This window comes from Nerophis lumbriciformis, linkage group LG09 (genome assembly GCF_033978685.3).
Source record: "Nerophis lumbriciformis linkage group LG09, RoL_Nlum_v2.1, whole genome shotgun sequence".
In the NCBI taxonomy this organism is placed as follows: domain Eukaryota; kingdom Metazoa; phylum Chordata; class Actinopteri; order Syngnathiformes; family Syngnathidae; genus Nerophis; species Nerophis lumbriciformis.
In genome coordinates, this window is record NC_084556.2 from 43,653,050 (window position 1) to 43,675,000 (window position 21,951).

The following is a 21,951-nucleotide window of genomic DNA, read 5'->3' on the forward strand; positions in this document are numbered from 1 at the left end:
AATCAATGTCAGCACACGACTCCTCGCTGTGTGCCGCCATTGTTGTTTGAATCAAACAGTCGCTTCGACGCTACGTCACATCTATGAAATCCCGCCCGGCGATCCTGATTGGTTCATTATTTTTTGCTATCTTGAAGGAGTTCGCATTGCCCTCGAGCCCAGATCATTGTGTGGAGCTCAGCAAACTAGAATGATCTGGCGAGAGTCATGTTACCATTTTCATGCCCTGAAAGCATATTTTTATGTATGCTGGAAATTGCAATGATGGGTATGATATGTGGTTATTTATGTCTTTGTAATTACAGCCCGGTGACAACGCTTTCAGCCTTCATTCAGAGCTCAGCAAAAAGCAATTTGTGTACAAGTTGGTATATTGGTCTTTGCACATTTCAACTTAATAAAAGCTTACTTGTCGAGTACAAACTCTTTGTAGTCTTTGTAGTCCCACATGTCATACTTCTTGAACCTTTTGAAATGTTTTTCTGCATCAAATGCTTCTTCATCCTTGTAAGCAAACACCAAGCCACATTTTGCTCCAATAGTCCCTTTCCGCACCTTTATCACAACGAACAGAGAGAAAGGATATGCACAGTTATTATCCATGTATTTATTATTCATTAAAATGTCAATAAATAATTAGGATTAGAATACATACATTGATCTTCATCTGAGTGACCTGAAAGTTGCTCTGGTCCTCAGTGGACAGGATCACGCTGGCTTTCGTCTTGCCATTCTCAGTGAGGAAACCTTCAAAGAACAATTAATGTACTGGATATACTTTAGGATATGCTCATAGTAATGATGAAAAACGTGATGTACCATTGGAGGATTCTGTAAGCATGTTCTCTGGTCCCGATTTCTCCTCTTTGCTCTTCACATCGCACGCCTGTAAGTGCAGCTGAAGAGGCTTGCCTGTGATGACACACAAACAATAACTTCAAATACAAAAACAATAAACACATATACAGTATATCCATTTATAAAATATGTTGGCTACTAAAACAAACATATTTAAATGTATTGATGTTCCTAAAAAAATGTAACAAATATGAAATAGCATATAGTCCAAGGTCTACCCCGCCTTCTGCCCGATGCAGCTGGGAAGGGTCTGCAGCCCCCTCGGGATTTTGAGAGAGACAAGTGGTGGACAATAGATGGATGGATGGAAATACCAATGTGTTTGTGTGTTTAAAAAAAAATTAACAAATATACAAATACAATAGGTATGGAAAGTATTCAGACCCTTTTAAATTGTTCACTCTTTGTTTCATTGCAGCCATTTGCTAAAATCAAAAAAGTTAATTTTATTTATCCTTAATGTACACCCATTGTCCCATTTTGTCAGAAAAAAACCAGAAATGCAGAAATTGTTGCAAATTTGTTAAAAAATAAAAAATCACATTCATACCCTTTGCTAAATACTTTATTGATGCATATTTGGTAGCAATTACAGCCTCAAGTATTTTTGAATACGATGCTACAAGCTTGGCACACCTACAGTATCTTTGGGCAGTTTTTCCTATTCCTCTTTGCAGCACCTCTCACGCTCCATCTGATTGGATGGGTTCTTGGTCAACTCCCTGACGAGACTAAGATGAATGCAGCAATGTACAGAGACATCCTGAATGAAAACCAACGCTTACCAGTTCCCATCCAATCTCTGTCACAGCACAGCATTCCTCTGTTGAGAGGAGAACCTTCCAGAAAGACAACCATCTCTGCAGCAATCCACCAATCAGGTCTGTATGGTATAGTGGCCAGACCGAGGCACTTTCTTAGTAAAAAGTTTGCTAAATGCACCTCAAAGACTATCAGACCATAAGAAACAAAATTATCTGAGCTTATCCGATGAGACAAAGATTGAACTCTTTGGCGTGAATGCCAGACATCATGTTTGGAGGAAACCAGGCACCGCTCATCACCAGGCCAATACCATTCCTACAGTGAAGCATGGGGTTGGCAGCATCATGCTGTGGGGATGTCTTTCAGTGGCAGGAACTGGGAGACGAGTTAGGATAAAGGGAAATATGAATGCAACAATGTACAGAGACATCCTGGATGAAAACCAACACTTCCCATCCAATCTGATGGAACTTGAGTGGTGCTGCAAAGAGGAATGGGCAAGGAAGAATGGGTGAAACTACCCAAAGATAGGTGTTCCACGCTGGTGGCATTGTATTCAGAAATACTTGAGGCTGTATTTGCTGCCAAATGTGCATCAACAAAGTATTGAGCAAAGGGTCTGAATACTTTGTGCATGTGATTCTTTATTTTATTATTTTTGATAAATTAGCAAACATTTCTACATTTCTGTTTTTTCTGTCAATATAGGGTGTTGAGTGTACATTAATGAGAAATAAAATTATTTCTGTTAATTTGAGGAAATGGCTGCAATGAAAAAAAAAATTAGGGGGGTCTAAATACTGTCCATTTGGTCATGTGTTTAAAAAATAAAAACATATACATTTATTCATGTTTTGAAAAAATTTAAACACATTTATATCTTTTTTGTTTATGAGTTTACATAATTTAACGCACACTTAGAAACTAGAAAAAAGGACTGTATAAATCTATTCCATTATTGTTGTTATTATTATGTATTAATTTGTTCATTAATTAAAAAAACAAAAAACAAATTGTTTTGTTCATGTGTTATATTTTTTAGTTTTTTATCAATTTGTTTATATATATGTATATAATGTATGTATGCATATATATATATAGATGTATATATGTATACACATACATATATACATATATATGTATATATATACACACAAATATACATTATATATATATATTTTTTGTTTTTTGTACGTTTGAAAAATTTAAACCAATATATATCACTTAGTTTGTGTGTTTAAATTTTTTTAACAAATATTTGTATATATTGATATACATATCAATGTTGACATGTGTTTAAAAAAACAAATATATAGCAATTTGTGTTTAAAAAATCTAAACAATTATACATTAATTTGTGTGTTTAAAAAAAAATCTAACAATTATACATCAATCTATTCATGTTTTTTTTTTAAATAAAAAAAATATATATAATGCATTTTTTACATGCTTAAATAATGTAAACAAATACTAATTTTTATTTTAAAACATAACTATTTATTAATGTGTTTGTTCATTTGTTAACACTTTAACAAATATATATACAATTGTTTGTGTTAGATTTTTTGTAAGAAATAATACAATTTGTTTGAGTGTTCATAAAATTTAACAAATATATATGATTTATTCATGTGTTTAAAAAAATTAAACAAATATATGTAAATTTGTTCATATGTTTAAAAAATATATACACAAGGCATTCCACAAATGTTTAAAAGAGTAATGTGTGAATTAATTAATTAATGTTAAGAATGCAATTTCAGCATTAACAGTAGGCAAATATGAATGAAGAGTTAGACTTTGGGGCAGATATAGATTTGGATTGTTCAATGATGGTTACCGTTTCGATAGAGTAGTTGCAGCCTAACAGAGGACATTGAAGCGATGAGGGATGAAGCCTTGTACTGCGTCTCTAAGTGGTCGCTGATGCAGGAAAGCGCTTGGACAACTTTGGCCACACTTCCTCTGGCCAGAGCGAAGGCTAGGAGGGTCAGCTCAGCATCAGGACTCTCACAGCAGCTTCCAAACACAAATAATTTACATCAGCATTCAAATTTCAAGGAAATCGTTAATATTTGTTGAATATTACCAAGACAAAAATGTACAGCATGAGTGATTTTCTAGCGTTATTATAAAAGTGATAAAAGGCAAACTTGTCTGAACTTTCAAGCAGATAAAATCCAAGTATTTTAAATGTAATATCGTCCAATGTGCCTCCAAGTAGCACAAACTGCTATAAAGAATTAAATAACACGCCAACAACATATCATGCAAAACCTTAGCAAAAGACAAATCCATCAAATTCTAATTAATCAAATTATAAATTCTGGTCATTAACTAATTTGTCTGTTTCTTATTTAAATGTTCTGTGCAATCAAACACCTTTATGTTGTTGTCATGTTACTGTAGTACATACTCCATCCATCCATCCATTTTCTACCGCTTATTCCCTTTAGGGTCGCGGGGGGCGCTGGAGCCTATCTCAGCTACAATCGGGCGGAAGGCGGGGTACACCCTGGACAAGTCGCCACCTCATCGCAGGGCCAATGTAGTACATACTTCAAGATGTAATTTATTTCAAAGAATCCTTGTCACAACATGTTAAATGTTCAAGATATAACCGTTTTTGTGTTATATATTACACTTCTTTCTGACTGGTACATGATAACATTCTTATTTCATTTAATCAAAACCTAATTAACTTACTACCTTTATTTTGTTAAATATTATGTCTCTCTGGTAACATAATTATTAAATAAAACTGATAACTGTTCCTGTGTTGACCCTGGAACATATCATTTAGGTAATTTTCAGATCATTTTCTCTGAAATATGACCAAATTAGTGTCCTGCAACTGTTTCACTTGTAACTATTTGTCCAACGTAATGAATATTTCAGAAGACCCTTTACACCATAGAAACCATATCATAGTCAACATCGTACTGTGAGTACTGCTGGTTCACACTTCATACTAACTTAAACCCTCACATTTCAGTAAGCAATTGATTGTATTATTATCTAAAAAGACTACAGCATAAACATTTGATGTTGATTTCGTAGAGTAGTCGCCCTAATTCTTTAAAGTTCATGTTTGTGCCTGCTAGACTGGACCATAAAAGTGTACATACAATAGTAAATATATTGTTTTCAATAGTTAGTATATTGTATATAATAGTAAATATATTGTATCAAAATTAAATATAATGTACATGCAATAGTAAATAATTTGTACACAATTTTAAGTATATTATATACAATATACAAATGTGTGTATGATGGATGAGAGCTTTGTATTACATGTCTGTGTTTTGGTGCCTCCTGCTGGCGTAGTCTCTCCCCTGTGCCATTTTTTTGTTTCAGTTGCCATGGTACCCATGGTGAGGCAGGACTGACGAGCACAGCTGTAGCCAATTTACCTCCACCTATTTAGACTCCCTTAACGCACAGCTGCAGTGTCTTTCCACGCAGCACTACTCGTGACTCCACGTCTATTCTGGTTGCTATTAGTTCCTTCAGCTAGTTGAGTATATTCCTGTGTTGTTTTTTTTTGCAGTTTGTTAGTTTTGTATTTGAGTGCTAAGTCCTCCTGTTTTTTTCCCTTGTGGTCTCTTTTTGTTTGCTACTTGTTTTATTTGTGTCACTGGCTGTTTCCCTCCAGTGACATTGTTTTTTGTTTGTTCCTCCAAATCTAGCGTAGTTTGCAGGCCTTTATGATTCTGGCCCTTCCAGCCCAGATCATCTCTTGTTATTTGTCACTTTTTGTGAAATTAAAAGGACCTTTTAGTATTTTTGCCTCTGTGGTATTTTTGGGGATCTCTTTTGGAGTCAAAATGTAACACTTTCGGTACAATTGTGAAACACTGATCCATTTTAATTATTATTATAGATTGACCAATTATCGGCCGGGCAAATTGTCGGCAACCACATTTTGACATATATCGGTATTGGCATCGATCCAGAACTACATCAGCAATTATAATATATATCTAGCCATATGATACCAGAATTTAGTATTTTAAAAAATAATTAGGAAAGACAGTTGGAACCACTGCTCAAGTACGAAAGTTGCCTTCTTTTTCACTGCAGCGCTGACGCGGCTACGACAACACCCCCACTACCTGTCTCTTCCTCGTGCAGTGTCAGTTGCTTGTACAAGTTATAGCTCTTCTGCTTAGCTTTCAAAATGTTTTGCCAGGAAATACAGTTTTTGTCCTTCTTTACCAGCGTCTTACCAGCTCCATTTTGTTTGTTTTCGCTACTGGAAGATCTGCCTCTGTCTGCAGCACTCAAAGTGTGGGCTGATTAAAGTATCAGTAGATTGGAAAAACAAGTTGACTTTGTATGCTTATTTATGTGTTATTGTATCCATTATACCATATCCATATTTCCAACCCGCAAAGCATGTGAAAATACTGTCTAAACATCACAAAATGCCACAATTTTAGAGAGCCATTCCGCTCCCAATGTCTTCGTCAATTTCCGTAGATTCAAGGTCAGATGACGTCACGATGTGAACGTCCCTGCACTCTCACCATATTGGCAGATCAGTTATACTGAAAATATGCAAACATTTTAAAAATGTGCTGCCTGTCATTCACAATCCCTATGTAAGACATGAAAACATGTTTTTTTATGCATTCTAAGCCGCAAATAAAAATAACTCTAATTGAGTCAATGTGGGCTCTCTTCTGCCCACAATGCCCTCAAAATAACCATCCAAAACCCGCCAACAAAACTGTATTTACATATCGTGACCTGAATATTAACCAAATATTAGCGATATTGTTATTATAAGCGCTAACGCAAACAAACTATTTTTAGCGACGCATTGATAGCAAAGAGGTAATTAGTTTGTGCTGCAGAATTGAGCCGGCCACTGTCCTGCTGCTGCCGCATCGTGTCTCCTCAAAGTAGTTCTAGATTATAAAATGCCTCTCATCTGGATAATAGGAGGATTTAGCCATAAATCTAGGATTTTTTTCATCTATGACATTCAGTTTATAATCGGAGATGGTAAATATTGGTAAATGGGTTACACTTGTATAGCGCTTTTCTACTTTCAAGGTACTCAAAGCACTTTTGACACTATTTCAACATTCACCCATTCACACACACATTCACACACTGATGGCGGGAGCTGCCATGCAAGGCCCTAACCACGACCCATTAGGAGCAAGGGTGAAGTGTCTTGCTTAAGGACACAACGGACGTGACGAATTTGGTAGAAGGTGGGGATTGAACCAGGAACCCTCAGGTTGATGGCACAGCCACTCTACCAACTGCACCACGCCGTCCGTCGAGATGGAGACAAAGACACGACAACCAAAGACAGTGTCTGCTGGCAGCAACTTTTAACGGTTTGTGTGGATTATGAATAATTCTTCGTCTAAATGGGAAATAAGAACATCCTATTAGTCGTCATCACAGTGAGAGCAGACATTGTACAGTAAGTAATCGTTTTATTATGTTTGTAGTTTGTATTTCTTGTTTTGTACTTGACAATACTGTTACATGATGCATAGTGTTTCGCTAAAGCTGGATTTGTTTAGCACACAGCTTCTAAATCTTGTAGCTCATCCCACTTATGAGGCTAAAAAATACAAGTTTCTGAATCATAATTGCAAAGTAATCATTGTTGGCTCTCACTAAGTCTGCAAGATTAGCATTGTTGTTGATGGGGAAGGGATCTGTGGTTCCCACCTCTACATCACGTGATCACATGACTGGCTTGCTTATTATCTCTCAAAATGGCTCAGGAATCTCTGTGAGATTGATATATATTTACTCGCAAACTTTAAGTCTTTTGGTGTTATAAATCAGATATATATGACAATAAATTCAATATAAATGCAACTTGTTTTTCCATTCTACTAGTGTTTTAAAGGGCGCGGCTAGTTTCATGTTAGGTGATTCAATAAAATAATGCGACAGAGATGGATGGATGGACAAGAAGACGACAGAAAAGATATATACCGGTATGGCAAAAATCCAAAATTTGTGTAAATATCTTGACAAATAGGAGACTTATTATGTAAGTAAAGAAGAAGAGGCAGCATGTTCAGATGCACTGTAACAGCCAGGTACAAATTATGTCAGCTAACTTGAAATATGTCTCTACTATAATCTACATTAAGGAGCCCAGAGTAGATTTTATTTAAATGATTGCAACATATATATTTGTGGTTTATAGTCTGGTGCGGCTAATATATGGAAACATATTTTTTTCTTCTAAAATTTAGTGGGTGCAGCTTATATCCCTGAGCGTTCTATAGTCCGGAAAATACGGTAACTACAGATTTCAGAAGGTGCTTTCTTTGTCATGGGCTACTGGGCAATGACACCCATCTCTAAAGCGACCTCCTCTGGAGGCTAAGCTCACGCTTTGAAAACATCCATTTTCTACTGCTTGTCCCTTTCAGAGTCACGGTTGGGCTGGAGTCTATCCCAGCTGCACTCTGGCGGTAGGCAGTTATAGTCAAAAATTGTTGCACTTCCCGAGCAAAAAATTTATTTAAAATGATTAATGGAACAGTAAGAATATTTTTGTAAACTGATACGAATACCTTCCTGTTTCTCAAACCCGATATTGATAATTTAATTTAATCTATGTTTTTAAGTGTAGTTTTTGCACACCTTTCTTTGTGGCTGGATTTAAAGCAGTTTCTTTAGCAGCAGGCATCTTTGTAGGTTTTCAAAACAAAAGGTTTGATGTGTTGAAATGCAATATTTTTCCTTCCATGCAGAATTTGGTGCAAATAGCACACAAAATGTTTTACTCTAAAACAGTGGCCAAGTCCCGATTGATGCCATGTTTGTTTACAATGAACTTAGGGGACGTTTACGACCTGCTACAAGGTAGGAGAAAAAGAGCGCTTGTTTTGTTCACCCTAATTCACAGCATAGTACAGGTAATCTCGCCTCATTGAAACTTTGTTTATCGTAATCCCAGCATTTTTTTTAGTGTTATCGGATTTATTGGCGTGATGTCATTATTCTTCATATTGGGCCGATGATATTCAGTCTGATCTTTATTATGCATCACTCGTGTCCATGGTTCAAAAGTGGTGTTGTTGCAGAGGTTAAAGAAGCAGGACGTGTCACTCGCTGCACACTACATCAAATAATGCTCAAACTTTAAGTATTCATTAAGATAAACATGTTCACTGTGAAGACTACTTACTTGTGTTACTAGCAATTCATCCATCCATTTTCTACCGCTTGTCCCGTTCAGGGTCGCGGGGGGTGCTGGAGCCTATCTCAGCTGCATTCGGGCGGAAGGCGCTATATAGAAACTAATGGCTTTCAGAGGACAGTAAATCTATACTGCTCTATAATCTGCACACTGTACTGAAGTGCTATACATGCCATTGTCCCTTGTCAACAAGTTTAGTGAGTGAATTTTTAACTACCTATGTTTATTGCTAACGTAACTACGATTATTGAAGCTTCTGTTCACTTGTGATGCACAATACACACCATTGATCGTAAGTATTTATAGTGAATATTGATTATTTTGTGAAGATAACAGCAAGGACTTACTCTGCAATCCTCAGGAGAAACGCATCCACCTCCTCTAGGATGTTCGAAGAGAAGAACTTGGGAAAGTCGGTGGATGAGGGAGTGAGGGACAACGGTGGCATGTGTTGTAATGCTTTTCTGGAGAAAGAAGCGTACGCTGATCAAAGTCTTTTCTTCCACTACATCACACAGGCTGTACTAATTGTGAACTTACACTTCACCTTTTTACTGTGTTTACATTGACAAGTATGGTAATGCAGTACACTGTCAGTGTAGCAAAATACAGTACACTGTCAGTACATTAAAATGCAGTACACTGTCAGGAGACAAACTACTCAAAACAGGCAAAATGGCGAGAACAATTAGCACCCTCTTGGCTACGTAGCATAGGGGAGGGACTAAGTTGAAATGATGGCGGCTCAAGAGCAACCCTTTAGTGGTGCAAGTAGTAGTTAATATTATCACCACCATAATTTACAGCAAGTGTACAAAAACAGTATTGCACTGTCAAAATGTTTACACAATGTACTTGTTGAAGTATAACTGTGTAAGTTGTGTCTTACTGAGTGCTCTGAAGAACAGTGTGAGCCAGTGTAGGGTTGGTGTCCATGGAGGCGGTGACCAAGGAGGTGAGGAGAGACAAGTACCAGATGGCTGAAGCATCCGACACAGACACCTCTTTATTCTTGGTAATCTGATAGCCCAGCGTCTTCAAACCATGAATACGAGTATCACAGCCATCGCTGAGGCACCGCTTGATGTTGATTTGGATGTCTGGGATTAGAGGAAGACACAAAGATGTTGTGGATGATTTTGAACTTGGCAGACAATTTTAGTTTCCTGTAAAAATCCTGATGAGGAGGCTCTGCAGAGCCAGTACAAAAATGTAAGTATAAAATTAGTAATACTTCATATTTCGTACATGCAGCTTCGTAACATTCTCTTTTCAACGAAAAGTCTTACCAAAGGTTTGCCGCAGTTTTCATAATACTATCAGTTAGGGATGTAACGATATGAAAATGTCATATCACTGTTATTGTGAACAGTATAATCACGGTTATCATTATTATCACGATATTAACGAATGTGCTCAAAAAGTACTTGTACACACACTGAAATCGTTTGACCAGGTTTTTTTCCGCCAATAACTAAAACAAATAGACACACTGATAGACAAGCCACTATTTTGCATGTTTTGTGTTTCGTATGAGTCTTTGATAGTGTTTTAGTCCTAGTATTTTATTGGTTTTAATGGATAAGCGTTGATTGTTTTAAATTTTGGTTTGTGCTGTAGCACTTTAAGATTTATTTAAATGAAAAGTGTGTAGCAAATTAAATCTAATATTAATATTTATTATTTGTGACGGGCGTTGTGGCATTCAACTCTGTTCAGTCGTCCTTGGACACACCGTAAAAACACCTCCGTCTTGTATTCCTCTGAGTATAGATCGATCACTCTGTCCTAAAAGAGCACTGCTTGGAGGTTCAATGTGCACAATTGAATATCTTAGTTACTCAGACAGCAATGTGTTTACATAACTTTAGTCTGGGGTATGTTGTTTCATGATGGGGAAAGACGTTACTGTCTCTTGTTTTCATGTTGGCATTCAAGCTAGTTATCTGGCGCCTGTCAGTTTGTGAGTTTATCAAAGTGCAGTTCTCGATCACGGTTTTTCAATAATTTAAATTTAAAACGATAATACTAACCATCGGGAGTTTATCATAATTACCATTTATCATTACATTCCTACATACATTCAAACATTATACGTAATAAACTAGTTTACCTGTGTATCATTCCGTGAAATGTGGTGTCAAACAAAGAATCCATGTTGGTGATTCTATTTCTATACTTTTTTTTATCTAGTACAACTGAAAAAGAATCCAGCATGGGGCCAGCCAGCACTTTGATAAAGAAGGTGAATTTTATATATATATATATATATATATATATATATATATTATTGAATTTAAGGAAGAACTTGTAGTAAAGAATAAAATTGCTACTCCCTTCCTTCCTTTCCACTCATTACCAATAAAGTAAAAGTGATGTTAAATGTGCATTTATACATTTTATTCATCATTTATATGTATTTCACATATTTTGTGCATGTAAAACAATCAATATTCTCTATAAAATGTGTTTTGTCTTCATATTTTTGCTGTCTGGAAGACAATCATTATATTTATTATTTCCTAATTTTTCTTCGTAAAAATTACTTATTTTTTGTAAGATTGAGTTTTACCAAAAAGCACGGTACCACAATGTAATTATCATTAGTATGTTATGCTCAATGAATGTTGTGAATTTGCTATTTTCAAAAGTTTAACTGGATGAAATCTGCAAGTAATGATTACTCAATTACAACTTTCTGACAAAACACATGCTTGAGTGAGTCCAGTTGAAGAACAGCACACAGTACAAAGTGACATGGACGATGAAGAGCAGGTGGCAGGCGGTGACTCACAGGAATGTGTAATGTTGGCGTTCTCCAAAAGTGCAACGTAGCCGGTCACGTTGCTGGGGATGCGGATATCTCGGATGGTGTGCAGAGAATGTCGATTTTTGCCCACCATCACGGAGACCAGCTGAGGCATGTAACTGTGGTCGTTGGCGGCCACAGCTATGGCTAGACGCCTCAACACCACATCTCCTTTCATTTTCAATCTAAGCAGGCAAAGCAGAATATGTTCAACAACTAACACGCTGACGTGTTCGAGAGGAAACATACCTTATCCAGTGGGAGCGAGCACTGCCGTCAGACTGCCAGAAGGATGAAGTCTCGCCGTTTGTCATCTTGTAAACATCACCGACGTTGGAAGAAGCCTCTATTGTGCTGTAACACTGAGTCACCACTTTCACCTTGTCCACCTCTGGGTCACGCTCCAACTCTGCTCCGTACTGGATATTAAGATCTGAACAAGAACAGAACAATTCAGTAAATATCCAACCTAGTATGATACTGATATATCAAACAAACCTAGATTAAAATAATATATCAAACCTAGCACGATCATTAAAAATAAAACCTAGTATTATTATAACATATATCTGCCATCGACTTGAGTACTGTTGTTCTTACGCGCCTCTGAGGCTGGAGTAAGTGGTGAAGGTGAAACATTATATTGCACTTGAAGTTTGGATGCAGTGTACACCACACATAATGATAAAATGATAAAAGAAACATCCAGAAAACTATCAAATCTATTCCGATCGCTTGAATTGAGACACCTGCAAACATCCATTGAGATTAGGGTAAAAGGACCATAAAGCCACGCTGTATTAACTATCAATTACGGGTAACAAAATGCACATTATTGTCTCGTAAGTGCGACCACACATATGTGGACCGTGATCATTTAATTTTGTGACTATTTCATAGAAAATACATATTTAATGTAGCCTCTATCAATTGATTCTATTGATTTATTTGACAGTTAATTTGAAACTGTCACGCTCCTCCGCACAAACACACACCACTAACACATTCACACAAACACAGACACACTCCTCGGACGTGTCACGACTTCACAAACGTGTACTAAACACAACTCTAAACATCAAAAATACCATTAGGGTGGTTATAATAACAAGTAAACAAAGTTTCATTTACAAATTATTATTCACATCCAGCCAGTAAGAAGCTGTTGTAGCATGTGTACACACACTACATCACCATGGTAACACACTTACACGTGACAATTAATTATTATTAAGACCTTTTAAAATTTAAAGATGATGCTATATTTATGGATTTAAACGACATTCACAAGTGTCAGTAAAACCTGATGTTTCAATATTTTCACACAACCAAGAAAAAAAGACATCACTGCTAAGTCGGCCTCATTACTAATGAGCCTGCTTCATTCACGACTTAAACATTTGTGTTTTACTCACACAGGGTGGCTGTGTTCGCACGCTGGATGGGAGAATACGAATAAGAGAAACGTGCGTAACTTTAAGTGTGTAAAAAACACTTAAAGTTACATCTAATCATCTAATCTAATAATTACAACACTTACTAATATTGCACATGTTGATCCCAAATCAGAGCAGAATGTCAATATTAAGCTAGTAGGAGAGGAGCAAGTCGAAGAAGTGTACCATGGCACCTCGTTGCACAAAACATTATTCAGACCTTATTAGAGTGTCAAAAAGAAATATTTTAATGAGCGTCTCAGTTACTGAGTTATTTGCTGTTTCGGTGTGGTCTTGAACCGTAACCCGTAATTCCTAATGAGGCAAAGATCTTCTTAGGTACAGTAACTTGTGAAATGACCCTGCCCACCTCCCTTTGAAGCAGCAATAATTGTAAAAAATGATAGCACAAATGTTGCCATACACTAAGAAATGTTAACGTATACCCAAAGTTCACCTTTTTCCCTTTGCATGAGGAAGTCTAGGAAGTCCTGGATGACGCTGGACCTCATGGTGCAGATACTGTTGTAACCTTCTAGAAGAGGGAAAGGGATGGCACTGCTGGGAATATGATTCCTGCGCAAGAACTTCAGGATCTTGAAGGCATGGGCGCCCAAACGGTCTTCAGTTTTGGAGAAAATGTCAACAAAACCTGCAGAGTGAGCAGGAAAAGGAAGCATATTGTTGACATATCGGTGCACTGTTTCAATAAACACATGACATACCTGGAGTTAGGGAGCACGCCTGTAGCTGTCTGATCACATGACTCAGCTCCCCCCGTAAATTCGCTCCATTGGAGTTCTTCAGAGTAACCAGCATGCTCTCCACATCTACCACCCCGTCTCCTTCAGCATCAAACTGTCCGAACGCCTACGATTGTCAAAGAAACATCAGCACAAAATCATCACATTATCAACACACTATCATCAAAGAATTATCACCACCATTATCACACTACCATCACGTTATCATAACATTATCATCACACCATCTTTACATTATCATCACATTGTCTTCATACCATAACACATTATTCACACACATGTCACACATAATTATCATCTTCTCTCTCTCATATATGTATCCTTCAGCTATACAGTATGTATCTATTAGATCATAATAATACGATATTATTGTATGATAAATGTGATGTATGATACATTTTGTGTTTTTAGTCCCTCTTCACACTCATCTCTCTTCTTCAACAATTAATTATACAGTTTTTATTGATATGTTTTACAGTATTGATCCATGAAATCACGTTGATCATATAAATGCTAGTGTATGATAAATACGACATTTTGGGTGTTTTGTACCTCTTCACACTCATCTCTGCTCTCCAACAATTACTTATACTGTGATTATCTATAGGTTTTACAGTATTGATCTATTAAATAATGTTAATAAAAATGTTAGTGTATGAGAAAAATATGTTGTACCTCTTCACACTCATAGCTACTCAAATAATTCTACAGTTATGATATATGGGTTTAGAGTATTGATATTTAATTATAATATGTTATTGTATGATAAATATGATATATTGTGTGTTTCCACCTCTCCACACACTATTTGCTCTCTAAGAATGGATTCTACAGTTATTATTGATAGGAGTTACAGTATTCATATATTAGATCATAATAATACGATATTATTGTATGATAAATGTGATGTAAGATACATTTTGTGTTTTTAGTTCCCCTTCACACTCATCTCTCTTCTTCAACAATTAATTATACAGTTTTTATTGATATGTTTTACAGTATTGATCCATGAAATCATGTTGATCATATAAATGCTAGTGAATGATAAATACGACATTTTGGGTGTTTTGTACCTCTTCACACTCATCTCCGCTCTCCAACAATTACTTATACTGTGATTATCTATAGGTTTTACAGTATTGATCTATTAAATAATGTTAATAAAAATGTTAGTGTATGAGAAAAATATGTTGTACCTCTTCACACTCATAGCTACTCAAATAATTCTACAGTTATGATTTATGGGTTTACAGTATTGATATTTCATTATGATATGTTATTGTATGATAAATATGATATATTGTGTGCTTACACCTCTCCACACACTACTTGCTCTCTAAGAATGGATTCTACAGTTATTATTGATAGGGGTTACAGTATGTATCTATTAGATCATAATAATACGATATTATTGTATGATAAATGTGATGTATGATACATTTTGTGTTTTTAGTTCCTCTTCACACTCATCTCTCTTCTTCAACAATTAATTATACAGTTATTATTGATATGTTTTACAGTATTGATCCATGAAATCATGTTGATCATATAAATGCTAGTGTATGATAAATATGACATGTTGGGTGTTTTGTACCTCTTCACACTCATCTCTGGGCGCGTCTCTGCTCTCCAACATTTCACAGAATTGTTCCACATTAACCGACTCTTCTCCCCGGTTGAGGCGCTCCTCCAGCCACCGGACCAGGACTCCTTCGTTACCGGCCAGGACAGATTCCCGGATGACGACCCCCGAGTCGCTGATCCGTGCCGCCGCTTCTCTTAGCTTCACTTGTTCGAAGAGTACGGTCGGGCTCGGCAGTCCACCAGCGACCACGGAGACATTCTTCGGTACTCTTCCGCCTTTGCCTGCCCCAGTGCCTCCGCCGCCTGTGGCCGCAGAGGCCGGGCTGTCTTCCGCCAAAGTGGGACTCTCTGTTTCTACGTCTTCGTCGTCGCCGCTGCCGCCACCGCAGCCGCTCTCTGCGTTCCCCATGACGTTCCCGGTAGAAGTAGACCGAATAATTCTGTCCTGCCGGTGGAACAACAGTTGGAGAGGGTTGGTAGAGGATTGTGTGCTACACTAATAGTTTACTACCTCATTGACGTAAGCACGTAATACGTGCTCGACTGGCACGTCGGTGCCATCTGCGCACGCGCAGCCTCTTCTTCTCTCCCGGAACTTGCCGGAAGTAATTGCAATGATGAAGATGTCTATTGAAGAATGTGGATAGAGAGAAAAAAAATATGTTAAATTATGTATTTTTATCAGTGTCGTGTGCGTGTGCGGCAGTGTTGTTGTGTTTTTATGTAGGAATTAAATCAACACCCTCGAGGCTGCTGAGCAGACAAGAATTATCTTTGTATGACGGACAGGAAGGCAGCAAAGGTGTTTACCTGGCCATTTTAGGACAGGTGTTTGATGTACAAACCGGCATCAAACATTATGGACCAGGTGGTGCTTATCGCTTTATGGCAGGTAACCTTTGACCCACACGTTGACTATATTTCAGATAGCTCATTATCTTTATATTAACATCAAAGTATTGTTGCTTGTGTAAACAGTGTGATCAAATTAGTGATCAATACTTATTTCCATGCAGGGAAGGATTCGTCACTGGCTTTCATCACTGGAGATTTTACAGAAAATAATTTAATAGATGATGTTTCTACTTTGTCACCTTTGGAGGTCGTCGCCTTGTTTGACTGGTTGGCCTTTTATCGGAGGACTTACAGTCCTGTAGGTGTGTACTTCTGTATGAGGAGACTGTTGAGTTGAGTTTGTGTTTATTTGGAACATGCATGCATACAACACGGTACATCACAATTTCCAGTTTCTATATTCAACATGTTCGAAAAGGAGTAGGAAGATGCACATCTTATTTAATCCTACCCCTTTTCCTTTACATAGCAGTTGCTAAAACTTTTGTTCACTTCCTGTTCTCAATTTATTCACAATATACTCCATAAGTAATAAAAATAAAGAAATCAATAATAATTAGTGAAGTAAGTTATGTTTCATATGGTGAGATAAGTAAAAAAATATCTAGAAAATAAATGGACGGATGAAATCAATTCAGAATGTTCTTCTTTGTACTTTGTAAACACTTTAAGTTTGAAGAGTTTCTTGAAGTGGATTATATTAGTCCATTGTTTGATTTCTTTGCTTAATCCATTCCATAATTGAATTCCACATACTAATATACTGAAGGTCTTAAAGTTAAAGTGCCAATGATTGTCACACACACACTAGGTGTGGCGAAATTATTCTCTGCATTTGACCCATCACCCTTGATCACCCCCTGGGAGGTGAGCAGCAGCGGTAGCTGCGCCCGGGAATCATTTTGGTGATTTAGCCCCCAATTCCAACCCTTGATGCTGAGTGCCAAGCAGGGAGGTAATGAGTCCCATTTTTATAGTCTTTGGTATAACTGTTGTACGTGCATACAAATGTTTTAAATTAAATTTCTTTGTGGACCAGTTTTATACTCGGCAGGGTTCTGAGGGTTCATGTACAAACACCGTTTCCATATGAGTTGAGAAATTGTGTTGAATGTAAATATAAACGGAATACAATGATTAGCAAATCCTTTTCAACCCATATTCAATTGAATGCACTACAAAGACAAGATAAATAGATGTTCAAACTCATAAACTTTATTTTTTTTTGCAAATAATAATTAACTTAGAATTTCATGGCTGCAACACGTGCCAAAGTAGTTGGGAAAGGGCATGTTTACCACTGTGTTACATCACCTTTTCTTTTAACAACACTCAATAAACGATAGGGAACTGAGGAAACTAATTGTTGAAGCTTTGAAAGTGGAATTCTTTCCCATTCTTGTTTTATGTAGAGCTTCAGTCGTTCAACAGTCCGGGGTCTCCGCTGTCGTATTTACGCTTCATAATGCGCCACACATTTTCGATAGGAGACAGGTCTGGACTGCAGGCGGGCCAGGAAAGTACCCGCACTCTTTTTTTACGAAGCCACGCTGTTGTAACACGTGCTGAATGTGGCTTGGCATTGTCTTGCTGAAATAAGCAGGGGCGTCCATGAAAAAGACGGCGCTTAGATGGCAGCATATGTTGTTTCAAAACCTGTATGTACCTTTCAGCATTAATGGTGCCTTCACAGATGTGTAAGTTACCCATGCCTTGGGCACTAATGCACCCCCATACCATCACAGATGCTGGCTTTTGAACTTTGCGTCGATAACAGTCTGGATGGTTTGCTTCCCCTTTGGTCCGGATGACACAATATCGAATATTTCCAAAAACAATTTGAAATGTGGACTCGTCAGACCACAGAACACTTTTCCACTTTGCATGAGTCCATCTTAGATGATCTCGGGCCCAAAAAAGCCGGCGGCGTTTCTGGATGTTGTTGATAAATGGCTTTCACCTTGCATAGTAGAGCTTTAACTTGCACTTGCAGATGTAACGACATCCATGTGGTGATATCCTTTAGAGATTGATGTCAGTTTTTGATACAGTGCCGTCTGAGGGATTGAAGGTCACGGTCATTCAATGTTGGTTTCCGGCCATGCCGCTTACGTGGAGTGATTTCTCCAGATTCTCTGAACCTTTTGATGGTATTATGGACCGTAGATGTTGAAATCCCTAAATTTCTTGCAATTGCACTTTGAGAAACGTTCTTAAACTGTTTGACTATTTGCTCACGCGTTGTGGACAAAGGGGTGTCCTCGCCCCATCCTTTCTTGTGAAAGACTGAGCATTTTTTGGGAAGCTGTTTTTATACCCAATCATGGCACCCACCTGTTCCCAATTAGCCTGCACACCTGTGGGATGTTCCAAATAAGTGTTTGATGAGCATTCTTCAACTTTATCAGTATTTATTGCCACCCTTCCCAACTTCTTTGTCACGTGTTGCTGGCATCAAATTCTAAAGTTATTATTATTATTTGCAAAAAAAAAAAAATGTTTATCAGTTTGAACATCAAATATATTGTCTTTGTAGCATAATCAACTGAATATGGGTTGAAAATTATTTGCAAATCATTGTATTCCGTTTATATTTACATCCAACACAATTTCCCAACTAATATGGAAACAGGGTTTCACAGTCTGTGTTTTTTGTGGACTTGGAGAAGCCATTTAACTGTCCCTTTGCAAGTCTGTGGGGAGTAGTGTTGTGCAGTATAAAGGATGTTCGTTAAAAACAAATACTTTTGGCTGAAGATAGAGATTTAAATTATAAACTGGGATTTATATAGCGCTTTTCTAAGTACCCAAAGTCGCTTTACATGTAGAACCCATCATTCATTCACACCTGGTGGTGGTAAGCTACTTTCATAGCCACAGCTGCCCTGGGGTAGACTGACGGAAGCGTGGCTGCAATTTGCGCCAACGGCCCCTCCGACCACCACCTATCATTCATCATTAAATTCACCGTGTGAGTGGCACCGGGGGCAAAGGGTGAAGTGTCCCGCCCAAGGACACAACGGCAGCGATTTTTGGATGGTAAGAGGCGGGGAGCGAACCTGCAACCCTCAGGTTTCTGGCACGGTTGCTCTACCCACTATGCCATGCCGCCCAAAAACGATAAATGATACGATATCGTGAATGCGTGTTGATGACATGAGCATCCTCGTTAGCAACTAACATCCCTCCATAGTGAAATGCCGCTTTTAAGTCAGTAATATTTGCCTCCATGGTAGCAAAAAAAAAAAGTCTTACATTATCACTGGAGGACAAGAAATAGCTTAACGTGCTACACTACGCAGTGTAGAATACAATAAGCCATGCTAAACGCTAACCTATAGCTCTTGAACGTATACAGATGTGGGTGGATCGATACAAATATCGACAGTAGCGATACAAAATATTGACACCATTGATTTTTTTTTTATAATCACAAAATCATTTGTTGTTTTTATTGTTTACAAATACGGGAAAATAGTGCATGGGCACAAGATAAATTTAAATGCAATAAACAAAGTTTTGAAATCCAACCCAAAAGTAGGAAATACTTTGAATATTTAATTGATATTGCTACACCAATATCCTGTGTTTGTCTGATTATAATTGTAATCAAAAATGTTATTCAATGATCTCGAAAATGTATAGTATCTGTATCAGCATTGATATTAAAAGAAATGCCCTTATAATTACTTGGTGTTAGATCATACCAAATGTGTAGTATCGTCCAAAACTAACATTAGGTATCCAAACACCAGAAGAATAAATGTTTCAACCATGTTACAACATAAAGTATTAATTTAGATATTAAAATAGTACATTAAGTAAACCTAATAAGGAAATAATACAATTGTAAATGACAATGTTACCTAATACGTCAGCAGCTAGATTAGTAGCCTTTGTAACCCGTTTTTAAAATGGTTTTATCATTTATATGCCAAATAAAATATTGTGATATATATCATTATTGCAGTAGCCTGCAGTATATATCATGACTATAGATTATCCCCTCATATTGTGTCAGAGCTTCATACACAGTGCCAGCATAAAGTCAGACCAGTTTCCAGTGAGGTTTGGATTCCGCCACGGCTGCCTTTCTGTCACTGATTCTGTTCATAACTGTTATGGACAGAATTCCTAGGCTCAGTCAGGGCGTTGAGGTGATCTTATTTGGTCGCTGCAGGATGAGGTCACTGCTTTTAAGATGTGGTCCTGCTGGCTTCACCTGACCGTGATATTCAGCTCTTACTGATCGCTTTGCATTGGAGTTTCAAGCGACTCGGATGAAAATCAGCACATCTGAGTCATAGTTCTCGCCTGGGAAAGAGTGGAGTGTCATGTCCAGGTTGGGGACGAGATCCCATGCTCCAAGTGGGGGAGTTCAAGTACCTAACGGTCTTACGAGTAACAAAATTATACATTGTCAGATCAACAGGCATCAGCCGTGTCGTGGTGAAGAGGGAGCTGAGCCCGAGGGAAACACTCTCAATTTCCCGTTGAATCTACATTCCTATCGTCACCTATGGTCGTGAGCTTTAAGTTGTGAACGAGGACAAGATACAAGCGGTCAAAATCAGTCTCCACCGTAGGTTGACAGGGCCCTCCCTTAGAGACAGGGTGAGAACATCAGCGTAAAATGGCTGCACCTCCAAATCAAGAGGAGTCAGATAAGGTGGGGAGGTATTCAGGAGGCCACAAGAAAGACCAAGGACACGTTGAAGAGACTGTCTCCCAGCTGACCTTAGCTGGAGGAAGTAGCTGAAAAGACAGAAGTCTGCACTTCTCTGCTTAGGCTGCTACCCCCTTGACCTGAACTCGGCTAAGTGAAAGAAGACGGCTGTTGTCCAAGTGACATCTTTAATTTGAGATAAAGTAAATACACTCAGTCATGTGCTTCTCCTGTGGATCTTCTCAGGTTTGCTGGTAGGTCGCTTCTACTCAGAAAGCGGAGTGGCCACAGAGGACCTGCTGCGTGTTGAAGACATGCTTAAAGAAGGCCAGCAGATCAAAGCCAAGTTCGAAGAACAGACGCGTCGGTTTCCTGCTTGTAACTCAGAGTGGAGCCCCGCTAGTGGAGGAAGAGTTTGGTGCTCCACCAACAGGTAAAGAAATAGTTAGGTTGTAATTTTATTAACATACGAATACAATAAACCTCAAAGTTCACTTCAAATTATTATAGCTCATTGACTCTTTCATTCTTATCAGTGGTGGACTACAAAGAAGCTGGACAGGTGTACCACGGAAGCTCTTTTCTCCAGGAGCTCGTGGTGTTCAATGTGTTTGCGTGAAAGATACATCTGCAGCCACGAAGGACCTCAAACTTCAGGAATATGAAGGCTGCTCCACTTATGCAGAGTCCTGCTCTCTGTTAGAAAATGATTAATCAAACCACAATTTGCAGAAGCTTCTGTTCCGAATGATGTACATTTAAATTTGTCAAATTCACTGTAATTCATTAACTTGGCAATGCATTGCTTTAATTGGTTACCTGAAAAGGTATGTTGTCAATGGTCATACAATCAGTGATCAGGTCACAAATGCAAACATTAGTCCGACTATTGTGTTCTGTGGCCATTTCACTCCAAAGTACCTCAACTGAACTTTAGATCAAACATTTTGAGTTAATAAATTACATACATTTAAGTAACACATTTAAAATGTTAAGGCCATTCTGACAATAAAATTGTGTCA

The 21,951-nt window shown here is 37.8% G+C and overlaps 2 protein-coding genes across 2 annotated transcripts in view; one reads left to right on the plus strand and one right to left on the minus strand.

Moving 5' to 3' along the window:
* The window catches only part of zzef1 (zinc finger, ZZ-type with EF hand domain 1), a 66,722-nt gene extending 50,874 nt beyond the window's left edge, over positions 1–15,848 (minus strand). The window contains exons 1-11 of the mRNA XM_061963114.1: positions 15,419–15,848; positions 13,786–13,930; positions 13,518–13,712; positions 11,874–12,057; positions 11,610–11,809; positions 9,705–9,915; positions 9,163–9,279; positions 3,464–3,642; positions 820–912; positions 656–747; positions 410–555 (exon numbers count right to left, since the gene is read on the minus strand). Coding sequence (XP_061819098.1) covers positions 410–555; positions 656–747; positions 820–912; positions 3,464–3,642; positions 9,163–9,279; positions 9,705–9,915; positions 11,610–11,809; positions 11,874–12,057; positions 13,518–13,712; positions 13,786–13,930; positions 15,419–15,817 — 1,961 coding nt within the window. The 5' untranslated portion in view covers positions 15,818–15,848. The remainder of the gene's footprint in view (positions 1–409; positions 556–655; positions 748–819; positions 913–3,463; positions 3,643–9,162; positions 9,280–9,704; positions 9,916–11,609; positions 11,810–11,873; positions 12,058–13,517; positions 13,713–13,785; positions 13,931–15,418) is intronic.
* A 120-nt stretch (positions 15,849–15,968) lies between these two features.
* cyb5d2 (cytochrome b5 domain containing 2) overlaps positions 15,969–21,951 on the plus strand; it is a 5,986-nt gene continuing 3 nt past the window's right edge. Inside the window, exons 1-4 of the mRNA XM_061963117.2 lie at positions 15,969–16,300; positions 16,425–16,565; positions 21,176–21,362; positions 21,466–21,951. The exon at positions 21,466–21,951 is cut by the window's right edge and continues 3 nt beyond it. Coding sequence (XP_061819101.1) covers positions 16,069–16,300; positions 16,425–16,565; positions 21,176–21,362; positions 21,466–21,643 — 738 coding nt within the window. The 5' untranslated portion in view covers positions 15,969–16,068 and the 3' untranslated portion in view covers positions 21,644–21,951. The remainder of the gene's footprint in view (positions 16,301–16,424; positions 16,566–21,175; positions 21,363–21,465) is intronic.